We start from the raw sequence: 13874 nt of genomic DNA, 5'->3' as shown, positions 1-13874 counted from the left end.
GGAGAAAAACCAGTGTTTGGGGAGGTCAGCTTGAGCATGGCCACTGCAGCAGCTGCTTCTGCTGAAGTCTCTGACAGTCAGGCTGCTCAGTCTTTCACCAATGAAATGAAATGAAAGATAAGAGTGTCTTGTAATGGTAGGTAGAAAGTTGGAAGAGTTTGGCTGTCAGAAAGATGTGGCTGAGCTGGCCAAGCCAAGCTGGGTGAGAGGAATCTTTTAGCACAGGTATATGCAGCTCTCTGATTTCTCAGGTACAAATGCCCAGCCTGAGATTCACACCATGTTATAAGTAATGCAACAATCTTTGGTTTGAGCTCCTGTTAATGTGCTCCATTTAAAAAAATAATAGAGCTTAGTCTTGGTTAAAGGTCTCCTTACACCTGAAAACATCATCCTTGGAGATATTTAGGTACCACTCCTTTGTATTTTGTGCAGTTGTCAGTTTCTATTCCAATTTCAGGATCTGTCAGAGCTCCCGGGCTTTAAAATAAATTTACTTATGAGCAGGTTGCAACACAGTATAACCCCCTGCCCCCCCTCCAAAAATTGCAAGATGTATTTCAAAATTAATTTTCCTAAATCCTTGGTGATGTAGGTTTTTTTTGGCAGTCACATCTTGGATGATTATGTAAGGCTTATTTTAAACCAGAGCAAGCACAAATACTGTGATTTGAGAGCACGTGGAGGTAGCTGCACTAGCACCTGCTTGCTCTAAAAGGAGGTCTGTAGAGGCTGATGGTGCTGTCAGAACTTTTTTTCCTGGCCTGGGGTTTCTGGTGGGCTGTCTGTTTTTCCCCTCACCCTGCCTGAAAAGGGTTGGAGGTGAGTTTGGAGCTGGACTGAAGAACCCAGAGCTGCAACAGCTCTCTCCACAAAAGCAGAAGGTAGGAAATCAGCACAGCAGAGAACTGCAGGAGTCTTCCCTTAATGAAGTGCAAACCATTATCCACTGAAAGAACAATTATTAATATAGCTAAATATTGAATAAATGATTTTGAAACACTTTAGTGTAAATAATTAGAAAACATGTCCATATTCATCTGGCACTTATTCATTGCAATTAATAATCTTTGTTGCTTACTCACTTAGGCAATTTAACTTTGGCAATTTACTTGCCTTTATCCGTTCTTGCTTTACATCTGGGAAAATAATAACTTGAATGACTTTGTTTCAAAATCTATTTCTAAATTAATACTTCTGTTGATTTAATATTAATTTCATATTGGCTCTTCTGTGATTCATTGCTACTTTTAAAATGAAGCACTCTGTAGTTAGGGCTTTTCTTAAGAGAGACTTGACAAGCACTCTGTCATGATGCTGGCAAGCCTGCAGCCTCCAGTTCTCATTTCATGTGTCTGTCAGTGCTCTAAAATACTGTATTTCCAGAAGGTAACACTGAATGTTTCAGCTTGACCTGTGCAGCTTGCCCAGGGTCAAGTTTTTGAATAGTATGTTGCATGGTGCTAAGAACTCATAATATAAATTTTAGGAAATGCTGTCTAGCCCTGTTGGAGTAGTACATTTGCAATGAAGCAATACAACTCCACTGATGAGCAGACACCAAGAAAACACCGTCTGCTTGTTAAAATAATTGATAGATACATGTGATAGCGTCACTGTAATTTTCTTTTCACGCTTAATTAAATTAAATGCAAATTAAATGAAATTAAATGCAAGTAGAAATTCACAAGCCAGTCCTTTTGTGTACATTCTAGCTGGAGTCAGTAGCTGTGGCTTTCAGGGTGCTGCTCAGACTGAGTGCTGCAGATTTCAAGTGTGTGGTGGATCTGTAAAATTAGAGTGGCCACTCTGGGCAAGGCTACACATCAGTCTAGCCCAACATCTTGTCCATGACTCCAGGTGGATTAGAGAGAAGGAGTGTGAACACAGCAAACAAGCATCATACTTCTCCCACAAATTCTTCAAGCTCTGACAGTTTCCTGTGGTGGCTTTCTCAAGCCAGGTGGGGATTTCTGCCTGGTTAGTTAACCCTCCGTGGTTACTCAGTTCCCTCTTGATCCCAGCTTCTGGCATCCTTGACATCCTTTAGCAAGAGATTCCCAGCATTTTTTTTTCACCACCTCTGCATAAAGAATCATTTTTTCTGTTTGCTATGAAAACTTTTCTTCTTGGCTGAGTTTTGAGTATCTGTTCTTGTATTGGGAAGGATGGCAAACAGTCAATCCCCATACATGTTCTTGGTGCTGACAGTGTTCTTGTCAACCTCTGTTACATTTTTATTTTGTAGCTTTCTCAGCTGCAGGCTTGAAGAGTACTGTACTTTATACTAAAAACTAACACTTCTTACTAACACTTTCTTGCCCATGGGTGGCTGTTTCTCACAGTCAGCTTTTTAAATCCTTAGAGGTACTGCCTGATGTGGTGTGAGCATATTGATGTACTAGTGTGTCAAGCAGAAATTGAGCACTACTCTGCTGGTATAATATGACCTCAAACACAAGACAGCTCCAGAACAGAGAAAATTCACAGGCTAAACTCCAAGTGCCATCTTGGCAATGTGGCCTTCCTCGTTGGTTTGCTCTACAGATCTGCTGCTGTCCCTCTCAGCAAACCTGTGAATTGAAGACGTGCTAGAGAGGGGTCACTGATTTATGACCTCGACTCTTGCTGGTTGCAACTTATATTCAGATTTTATAGAGTCGTGGAATATTCTGAGTTGGAAGGGACCCACAGATTTGATTCTCTTTACTCATCTTAATAGCAAATACTTTCACTTCCTTTGGTCATTTTTTCAGTTTCTAAGTGAGCTGAGCAGCATATGAACATGTACTGGTCCCTCTCCTGGGACCTTGTGGGTGCAGTATCTTCCCCAGTGAAGTTCCTTACTTTCTTACCCTGAGTACACCCTGAAAGTGATGCTTTTCCTCTTCATCCTGCAACTCACATTTTTAAGAACCTTTGAGGGATCTGCATGGCTCCTGCTCCATCAGTGATCTTTTAGAAAGGCCCAGGTGCAAATGTGCTTGAAGAGCAGACCAAGAAGCTTGGATGTTTATTTTGGGATTTTTCCCTTTGGTGAATGGGGGGAAGCAGCTGACCTTGGGGCCAAGATATCTTGTGACTGTACTCAAACCTGGTGAGTGAACTTGTTCTATTCTGTGTACCACGGTATCTAACAACAGAAATAACCATGAAATAAAATCCAAGTCCAGCTGAAGTTTATAAGAGTATTTCTGTGCTCTGTAATGAAATCTGGATTTGATTTTTGATGATCTTATTTCTGCCTCATACCTCCTGAAGTAATGTAGAAATTGCATAACTCTCAAATAAGTGACATGGAATTTTCTTTTTGTTCCTAGAGAGCAAATCCAAAGGCCTCCAGTGGGTGATAGATACAACCATTGCATATCCCAAAGCTGAACCTATAGACATCCAAACCTGGATTCTTGGCTACAGACAACCAACAGTGACACATGTACATTACAGGTAGGAAGTAAAGCTGCTTCTTCTACATTGACCTCAAGTATTCACATATCAGATGTGTCCTTTCAAGGATAGGGGAAATCAGTAGCAGTGGGAGTGGGTTTTTTGTGTCTCACACAGGTGGGAAATTCATATTATTTAAACACAACACATCTTTTTTAAAAAAGTTCAGTGACTATTCTGTATCTTAGAACAGAAATTTAAGTTTTGGACTAATGTCCTGTGGTTGAATAGAGTTGTGGGGAATATATCTGAAGGTTAGGTCATCTTCACTTTATTGTTAAGGTGCTGGTAAACCCAACTTGAATTTCTTAAATTTTGTTTTTTAGTAATGACAACTAATTAAAAATCACTGCTGTTAAATAAACATATTTCCTAATAAAATATTATATTTAGCTTTCTGATAAAGAAATGCCAGATTTTACTCAAAGAATACTTCAAGTAGTTGAGCAAAGCAAACAGAAAAAGCAGCTGGAAAAAGTTGCAACTCTCATTGACAGCTAGGATGGGGGACTATTAAAACTTTTCTCCTTAGGAGTTCTTTGTCTCAAGATGTAAACTTATGGAGAAAGAAGCTGAATTTTGCTTTTAGTTGCAAGTTCCTCCAGAAGTATTTTAACACTTTTCCTATACTAAATAAATTGTTGCATTTTTTCCCAAAATCACATTATTTTGTCTTACTCCCTCTTGGTGATTTGGAGAGCTTTTAGACTTCTACAGAAAGTTTTCAAGTATCCTTGTGTGGATCCCCTGGGATGCAGTTTAAGTGGGAATGACCTTCTCCATCCTCAGTGCTGTGTCAGTGTTGTGTGATGCAGAGTACAAGCTGCTCGCTGGAGCTTCTTTCCACAGCTGTGTTTAAATCTGTCCTTACTTTTTATAGAAAGCTGCCTTCCAACTTTCCCTGAAGGTGAACATACTTATACACTAATTTATATAAGATAGCATTATATCTGTTGTGCTTTATTCAGGTCACCTTAGTACTCCCTCAGATCTCTGGGATAATTGCAAGTTGAATGTATTTGGAATTCTTCTGAAAAGTAGTTCCAAAAATACTTTCTTTAAAAACAACAGTAAGTTTTAACATAAGTTGAATTCATTTCCTGCTTCTAAATGTATATTCAGACCTATTTTTGATCACAAGCTTAAATATGATGCAACCTTTTTTGCATTGAACTTGAATGATTAAGTTCTTATAATATGGAAATTCTAAGAAAAATATAAATTATTTATTTTTGGGTGTAAGTTTGTTATTTTCTTCCAGCCTCTCTGTTTGACTACTTTATGTATGTTTTTAATAACCTCCATTTGTCATGGCTGACCCTGTAAAAACAGCTGAAGTGTGTCCCAAATGGAAGGTCACCCAGCAGCTTGCCCTGGCTGTGCACAGGGTGTGATGGCTCTGAAATGAGACCAGAGTGTCTTGGGTTTGGCTGGAGCTCGTTCTGTCTTCCAGTCCTGGTAGTTCTTGAAGCACATGGCCCCTGCACTGTGAGGTGGGTGCAGGCTGGTACATGGATGTCCTCTGAAATTTTCTTTAAATGTACATCAAGTCTGTCTGCATTGGTGTTAGACTTTCCTGCATTTAGTGCAATAAAATCTTGCTCATTTTTTGTAATTTGGGATGTCTTGGGAGATAAGATTTGAAATAAATTTTAAGGATAATTTTGAAATAACTGGGAAGAGAGAGCAATAGTTTCTCATGTAGTTTCCTTTAACTGAGTGATAGGGAGGGAAAAAAGCACCCCTTTGGAAAAAGTGAAGAATGGTTTTGTCCAAATGCCATCTGTGCTGTATGAAAGAAGAATCAGGATTTAAACATGTTTTTTCCCTTTTAGAGTAGTCCAGAGCGAGGTATTGATGTATGACAGCAGTGGGGAAAAAAGGACCATTTTCTGTGCCACTCAAACTGGAGCAGAAGAGACTGCAGAGCTGCTTTTGTTCTGGTGGCTCTGTCAGTCCCTTCTGCTGTGCCCCTGGATCACCACCTGTCTCTTTCTGCCTTACAGACTTTAAAATCTGGTGATTGCCTTTTCTCATAGCCTGGGCCTTTGCTGTAGGATTATTTCCTTTTCATCCTGCTCAGGGAGCAACAGAAGAGAGCACAGCAAGGAGCCTTATATTATAATTTTAGGTGCTTTTCTAGCTGGTGGAAATTACATAGATGGCTTGGTTTAATCCAGTAAATTTTTTTGAAAGCTCAATTTTGATAATGAGTTGAACCTTGCCTTTCAAACTTCAATTTTCAATACAAATGACACAATGTTCGGAAGTTCATAATTAGGCTAAGCCATGGCCTGATTTCCTCAGAATATCAAAAAAAACCTCCCTGGAAAAAAGAACAATTACCACATTTGGATCTAAAAAGACAAGGTGTGAGAATTTTACCCATCTATTGAATAGCTTTTTGACTCTGACTTGTCTCATAACTTACTGGAAAGTGCTGTAAAACTCAGTTTGCTATCTAAATTATAATACTCAAGGAAAACATCTAATGAACTTCCTCCAGGCCATATGGTACTGGGATTTTTGTGGGAGATGTCAATCCATCTGGCAAAGCATGTCAAACTAGAGGCATTGCTACCTGCCTTGTAATGAGTCAGTTGGAAATATTTGTTTGCCCTTCTCAAATAGTTTAGGTTTATGCTTGGGTCATCGTGTGGTGTGTGTTGCCTGCAAATCCAGACTTGCTACAATCCCACCTGCAGAAATCAGCTGAGTGGTTTGGTGTCCATGTAGCGAGGCCATGGACTGGCTGCTGCTCTCAGCTCCCACCTGTGAAAAACTCCGATCACTTGGTTTTTAAAATTTTTAAAGTTTAATAGTAATAATAATAAAATGGTTATAAAAATAGTAATACAATTAGAGTAATAAAGTTTAGAGTTAGGACAATTACAAGACAATAAAAAGCAAAGAATTATGGACATCCGGATGCTCTCGGACACTAAGTCACGAAAAGCATGTCTTGTGAACAAAGGAATCAGACTTAAAACAATTCACTTGTTGCATATTCATATATCCTTCATGGTTATGCATGCATTTTATTTAAAACAAGAAACTCTGTCTGTTGTATGTCAGCTGTTTTCTTCAATCCCCATAGCGTCTTCGAGTCTGAGCAAGGCCTGAAGAAATTAGCTTCTTCTGATAAGAAAACCATAAATTCCTTTTTTTTGGAAGATTTAGGTGTTCCTCAAAATGAGTATCTCATTCCAAAAAAAAAAAAAACCTTCTCCCCCCACATACATAGTCTCTATGTTAACATTATGTTGGAACCTAAAACTATATTTAAAACATTACTTAAGAGACTTAATACAGCATAACTTTCTAACATTACGCATATAATATTCATTGTAATATTTGCGAAAAGCCAATCATAAAATAAGCGTTTTCCACACACCATTTCTATGCCATGAGTCAAATTTGGGGTTTATTTCTTTTCTTTTCACACCAAGCACTTGTTTAGTCTGATTGACTTGGTGTTTCTTAGCTGAGCACCAGGTTTCTGCAGCAGTAATTTCTCGAGTGCTGCAGTTCTGTTGGCAGAACCCGAGACTTACGAATATAAAACACGCTGGCTATGAAGCTGGCTCGGTGCTTAGCATCCCCTCAGTCAGGAATGGTGAGAGGCTGTTTTTTTGCCTTGGTTTCCCTGCAGGGTGGTGCCCTTGGATGCTCACACCCCGTTTTGGGCTGTGTGACAGTGGCTGTGCGGCAGCCCTGACGTCAGAGGCAGCCTGAGTCAGCGCTGACGCAGGGGTGGCCGTGCATGGAGGTGCCACACAGGCTGCTCCCAGCTCTGCTGCCTTTCTTCCCCTGCCAGCTTTTGTGCTGCTGAAACAAGCCTTCAGCCTGCTGAGGAAGTTCTATTTTTGTGTCTGCATTGATACAGATTTATTGAAATAAGCCAGGCTCCGAGCTATAAATAAGATGAAATGCATTGTGGTTGCTGAATGAATGTTGCAGAAGGGCATCCCGTTTGGCAGTGTATTTTAATGCACTTTTTTACCCAAGTAACTTATTTTTGGTCATTCCTGATATCTGCCAACAGCCTCCACTGTCCTGGATTTATTTAAAACCATTGAAGCAGCAAATAATATGACTTACATGGAGCAGCAAGTAATACAGGACTTCAATGCAGGGTAGGACAGGTGATAAAAGGCAGTTAGTACTTAAAGTGGTAGCCATGAATTTCAGAATTTAAGTACAGAATCAGAGGTTGTTTCTCCAGAAAGGACAACTTAAAAGAGATAAATGTCAGTAAATATGCTATATTTCTGAAAATCCTTCGGTGTCTTCTGAGAAACAGCCTATCAGTAGCTAATTCTCCACAATTCTCACATAGGCCAGCATGTTTTTGGCATTACATCTTCTGTTTTATGGACACAAATCTGTGTAGCAGTTTAAGAAGTGGCTGTCCCTCAGTCAGGTACCTGGAGTGTCCCTGCAGCTGCTGGCACCTTGCAGCTGCCAGCAGGCAGCTCCAGCTGGAGGGTAATGCTTCATCGCTGGAGAAAGATTCTTCCCAGATTCCCATTGAAATGTGTCTTTATTTCCACCACCACTTTTCACTTCCCAGGGTGCAGCATGTGCTGCCACTGCTTTTAGCCCCTTTCCCACTTCTCCTGGGGACAGAAAATCAGCTGTTCCTGTGATGGAACAGGTATTTGCATTCTGCTTGAATTTTCTGGTCAAGTTCTTACCCAGTCCTTTTAAATTCCCTGTTTGCTGCACCAGGAACAAAGATGCTCTTATTTTAATACAATGTGAGGCTAGTTTTGCCCAAAAGCTAGAAAGATCCAAGTGCCCCAGAGACTTCAGGAGCCTCAGATGTTACATGTTGACCTCTTTCCTTGCCTTGGCCATTCTGTGTGATACTTTATTCTCTGATGAGATGAGCAAACTGCCTCTAATGGCATTCCTGATCCTGCATACCCAAAGGTGGGGTAGAGCCAAGTGATGCTCATGCCTGACCATATGGGTTTTATATCTCACTGAAAATTTTCTGCATCTTTTAACACTGGACCTTGCAGAGGCCAGCATCCGGTGGTTGGGGATGACCCTGCTCCATCAGAGCAGTGGCTTCTGCTGTTGTTTTGGATGGCCTGTGTGGGGAGTTTTGTAACAGTAGACTTGCTACTCACCTTCCTGAACCCAGTCTCCTTCAAGAGAGTGTTCTTGTAAAACACAGATGCCAGCTGAGCCATCTGATGGGCAGAGAACCATGGCATTATCAGTATGTTTAATTTAAATATAGGGGGGGTTTAGCTTTGCCTTATTGAGCACAAAAAGGGCTTCTTTCCAGAATTTAGGATTTTTTTTTAAATATTTAATCTCTAATTTAGATCAGTCATTAGTAAGAATGTTCTGCTGGTAAAAATAACTCTGGATAATCTAAAAATACATTTGAAAATGCTTCTAAATACACTTAGTATTGCCGAGTTGTGGCAGCCAGTGTAGCATTACTGGAAAACCAGTTGTTTTTTAGTCTGTTAATATTTGTTCAGTCTGGGTGTAGCAGTGCCTGCTTCTCAGACTTCAAAGCAGCAGAGTTTATCTCCAGAGATTCAAGCATTCTGACAGCATTATTGATCCACACAAGAGCCTGGATGGATTCAAGCAGGGCAGTGGTATGCAGTGCTTCCATTATTCTCTCACAGTGCTGGTATCACCTGTGCTGCTTCACTGCTCCATTAAAGTGCCAGCTCAAAAATAGTTTTTAACAGGTATCTTGCATGATCCTGAGATGTTTCCAGATTAGAAGGAATGTTCTTGACAAAACAGAGTTGCTATCCATTAGGTCAGGGAGAAGTGAAGGCAGAGGTGAAGAATATCTTACAGTCTACAATGGAGACTGCATGTGAAGCCAGGTAACCTTACACTTCTGTCCTGAGGCAACACAGATTCTCTTAGTCGTGAACCCTCTTGAAACCTGTGTAAGCAAGCATCTGTCCTTCAAAAATACTCTGTGAAACACAATATTGAGTTGCTGAGCCTTTTATCTCTTCACAGCAGATCAGCACAAGAGAGTAAAAATAGTGCTTGGCAGCCCAGTTGTGTCTGGGGACACAGAGTAAGTCTTTCTTAGTGTTCTACCCTCAACAAAATGGTCCTTGCTCTGTGGGTGTGTTTTTTACTTGCTGCTATGTGGTTTAATTTTAACCTGCTGTACAGCATCTGGGCTCTAAGATAAAATAGTTCTTTATTGTTTGTCTTTGTTCCTAATATGCAGACTGAAAACTTAAGCTGATTGCTGAAGCACCATTTCATAGCATTTGTCTTTGGCCAAAGACTTTCCTTCAAACTCTGTTTTATCTGAGATAACACTTGCTAATTTCTGGTTAACAAGACTGGTTTTACTGGAGCATAGAGAACTCCACAGGGCAAGGAGGATGTAGGCAGAGTTACTCCAAAGGCTACAGAGATAGCTGAGTTCATGTTGACACCACAGTGTGTAAATAAAGTTGTTCATGTCCTTATATTGAAATTGTTTCTGTATGCCAGAGCACTGTGATTTGTAATTCACTCAGCAATGCTTTGCTGCTTGATTCCCCCACTTCCAGCTTAATTTTCCATGCATCAGACTGAAAGGAGGAAGGACGAATGACAAATGGGCAAAACTGGCAAAGATACTGAAAACTGTAGCAGCAACAAAAGCATTCTTCAGAAATGCCTTATTTTCTTATTCTGTCATTGCCATATTTGTCCAGACTTCTCAGATGATTGAGGTGTTACTTCCAATTCTTTGCAGTATGATCAGTTAAGAAAGACTCTGTTGAAAATGAAATGAAAATTCACTAATGGAAACAGAAGCATGGTGTAAATGAGAGGCTAAATGGAAGCTCACCTGGAAAGAGAAACCTACTACAGGAAAGGCCTGGCATTTCAGAGTGTGAATTTTTCAGGGCAGCTTGATACACAGATCTCTTCTGCATTGACTTGCCAGTACAACACAGTGGATGTGTGAGTTCTTGTATATATCAAAAGGCACTGAAGGTCTGCTGAGGAAGTGTCACAGTTACTGTAAGATTGAAAATCCTATTTTGAAAATAATCCAGTGAGGTATGGTGGGTTATTTGGGAGTTTCAGGGTGTGTGTACTACAGTGAATTCTGTTTTGGGTGTCTGTTTTTCTAAGCCACCTAATATTCAGCATAGAAGTACCAAAACATTAGCAATTCTCTCATTGGTGTTTGTAAAACAGAGCAGCAATATTTGAGTACAGGGTCAGTTTTCAGTGTAAAATGTGCCTTGGAAATTTCAGACAAAGCTGCCAGCATCCTTTGAAAGGCACAGAGGGCTTGTTTTCTGGGATGTGGAAGAGCTGTTGGTGCTTAGTGATGTCATTATGTGGCTTCTGCCTGCTGAATTGTTTCTTCAAAGCTGTGAATGAGCTTTCTCATTTTTTAATTTCTTTTATTCCACTTGGTTTGTGTTCTTTTTAGGGAATAGTAATATAGTGTGGTGGTGTTCTATTAAAAAAAAGAACAAACCAGTGCCTTAGTAGTTTTTCTCAAAAGCTGTAGTACAGCAATTCTTGGAGACTGATGCCAGTGTCTTCAGTGTGGTTCTGGATGGCAGCCTGGAGTTTCCCACTCATGTATCATTAATGCCTCTGTGATTTTTGAGTTGAAAATCACGCAGTTAGATTTATACAGAAGTCTTGTTCTCTCTGTTTTGTGGTGGGCTGAGGCAGAAGAGTTTTGTTCTCCACATGCAGAATACATTTTCTAGGCTTAATTTGTGTTTGTTTCTTTGATAGGATTTTTCCAGTGAAAGATGTACCTGCAGAGCCTGAAGCTCTCACAAACTGGCTGTATCAACGATTCATTGAAAAGGAGGACCTCTTGACACATTTCTATGAAACAGGTAGGATGATACCTAGCAAAGAGAACTGTGCTCTGCTAATGACTTTCCTTACAAAGATCTCAAAATGATTTAGGAATGTGTAAGCATCTCTCACATGCATACAGGAGATACTATTATTGCTATTATTACTGCTTTTTGTGTGGCAAAAAGTATGATTAAAGAATTACCTAGGAAAGGAAAATTACCTGGGCAACATTAGAAGTAAGGTAGTGTTTGGGAGCTGTCAAAAAAGTAACACACAGTTCAGCTGTGAAACATGTTGCTGTGGGATTTCATGGCAAAGATCCATGATTAGAAGTATGATTGGAAGGACCTGTGAGAATACATGGCACACATTCTCTGGGGCTGTGATCTGCAGCCCTGTGCATCACAGTTGTTGATGGGAAGCATTCAGTGTCTCAGATCAGCTGAGTTTAGTATTCCTGGGTGACTGTGTTAAATGAAGATGCTTCTTCTGTGAGATGATTTATTGCAAAGCCTGCTTTAATTTAGTTTTGAGTACTTAATTTATCAATCCAAGTGCTTAAAGAGATTAATTGAATACTTTAACAACCCAGAGTTGTATTTTGTTTTATGAGATGTTGCTGTCACTCAGACACTATTGATGGCAGAGTTCAAACTCTGCTATATAAATCACATCCAAATGCATATATTGGACTTTATTAGACAAATAACTTGGTGACTATCTTTTAAAATATAAGCGTAGCAAATAGATTGTAAAGAATTCTTGGTTTTGTGACATTACTTTATGCTATTGAAATAAGTCATACGCAGAAAATCTTAACTAGTCCAGAATTTCTGAGAGTATAATTAATATAATCAGATTTATTCATTAAAATGCACTTCCAAAATAGCATAATTGGTAATAATTTGCCAGTGCAATCAGTATGAATTAATAAAGATATGTTTTTAATGTAAATGCTGTGACATAGGACCTTATTAGGCATAAATTAGTATAATTTAAAGTTACCGCCATTTATACTTTTTGAGAACTTGCTTGCATTGCTTTAGTTGGCATACTGAAAAGGTGCTGCTACAGTTTTTGGAAACCCCTTGGAAAAGTCCTGTGGTTGACTGTGAGTGGAATCCCTGAGTCTGCTCAAGAGCCAACTTTGTACTTGGCACATGGTCACAAGAGGGTGTGGTTTTAAGACTTAGTGCTGTTTCTGTTATTATTAATCATTATTATTGTTATCATTATCATCATTATATTATTTTACAATACACACTGCTTAGGAACTTCTCTCTCTTATTAAAGCTTACTTCATAAAGCTGGAGTAAGACTTAATGCTCCATGAAACTTTAAAAGTGTGCATTGACTAAGCCAAGAATACATTTCTTGGTTTATTTTTATTTGGGAAGAGAAAGAAACAAAGCCTAGAGTACCTTTCTCCATTTTGCAGCATTCTTAAGTGTCAAGAACTTAAATTACCTGGGGAAAACCTGTAATATTAGACCTCTTGAAATGAAACCAAAAGAAAAGTATGCCTAAAATTTGACATGAAACTATCCTATAATTTTTTACAGGTGCATTTTACACGTTTCATTTATAAAATTAAAACCACTTCAAGTTAATAGCTGTAGGTAACAGACTCCTGCTTTAGGCAGTTAGTGGAAAACTTGTATTGGCAAGTTCTTGATTTCTCTGAACTCTTCAACAAGATAACCTTGACACCCACAGTAACACAAGTGAGATCACATTTAGCAGGACAAAACCACTCGGGGGTCAATTAAGGAAAAACCCCCAACCATAAACTAGGAGCAGCTGGAAAAGAGTGGTGGTGTACTGAAGTCATTGTGCTCCTCATTCCCTGTGCTCAGAAGCCAAGTGGTGTGAGGTGATGAAAAGAGTAAGGAATGGCATCCCATATGCTATGGAAACACTCTGTTGTACCAGATTGGAAACCTTATCTGGAAATCCTGCAGACAGTCCATTTCCCTGTCAAGGAATACAAATTGAACTGGCAAGAGGAACAGATAATCAGAGCTGAGATTAAGGGAAGGTGGACTTGTTTCTGTGAAGGACAACTAAAAGTACTTGGCTTTTCTCAGCTGGGAAAGGGAAAGGTCAAAGCTGGCTTGGGAAGGAGTGGGAGGAGACAGCTCTCTGTAGCTACCAGGGAAAAAGAAAAGCTATTTAAACCAGGAGTCAGTGTTAGTACAGGAAAAAAAATGGGCCATGGAAGAACAAATCTAGCTAGAGTGGACAGATAGAAGCTTGTCTGTGAGTTACTGGGGAATAATGATTAAAGAATTACCTAGGAAAGGAAAATTACCTGGGCAACATTAGAAGTAGGGTAGCGTTTGGGAGCTGCCCAAGAAGGAAATACCTATCAGGGAGAGGTGGATGTGGCTCATCAAGGGTGTTTTTAGGCTTTTTCCTTGTTTGCCTCTTTTTTTTTTTTTTTTTTTTTTTTAATTAAGAGCATTCATGCAGGAAGAAAAGCTTTGTCTCAAATGCTTGATTGCAGTTCCTCCAGTGATTGCAAATGTGAAGCATAGAGATAAGCTGCTGATGGTATCTAATTGCCCAAATTGTGTGGTTCCTAAGATTAAAAATTGACA

At 39.6% G+C, this 13874-nt stretch overlaps 1 protein-coding gene across 2 annotated transcripts in view; it reads left to right on the top strand.

The window, feature by feature from the left end:
* The window catches only part of LPGAT1 (lysophosphatidylglycerol acyltransferase 1), a 58481-nt gene that overhangs the window by 39569 nt on the left and 5038 nt on the right, over positions 1–13874 (top strand). For both annotated transcript variants that reach the window (XM_021547611.3, XM_085576027.1), the window contains 2 exons: positions 3321–3447; positions 11203–11309. In XM_021547611.3, the coding sequence (XP_021403286.3) occupies positions 3321–3447; positions 11203–11309 (234 nt within the window). The remainder of the gene's footprint in view (positions 1–3320; positions 3448–11202; positions 11310–13874) is intronic.

The sequence above is a fragment of the Lonchura striata genome, chromosome 3 (assembly GCF_050655825.1).
Source record: "Lonchura striata isolate lonStrDom1 chromosome 3, ASM5065582v1, whole genome shotgun sequence".
Classification (NCBI taxonomy): Eukaryota; Metazoa; Chordata; class Aves; order Passeriformes; family Estrildidae; genus Lonchura; species Lonchura striata.
Note: the sequence above shows the minus strand (reverse complement) of the source record. Positions and strands in the feature narration are given on the sequence as shown.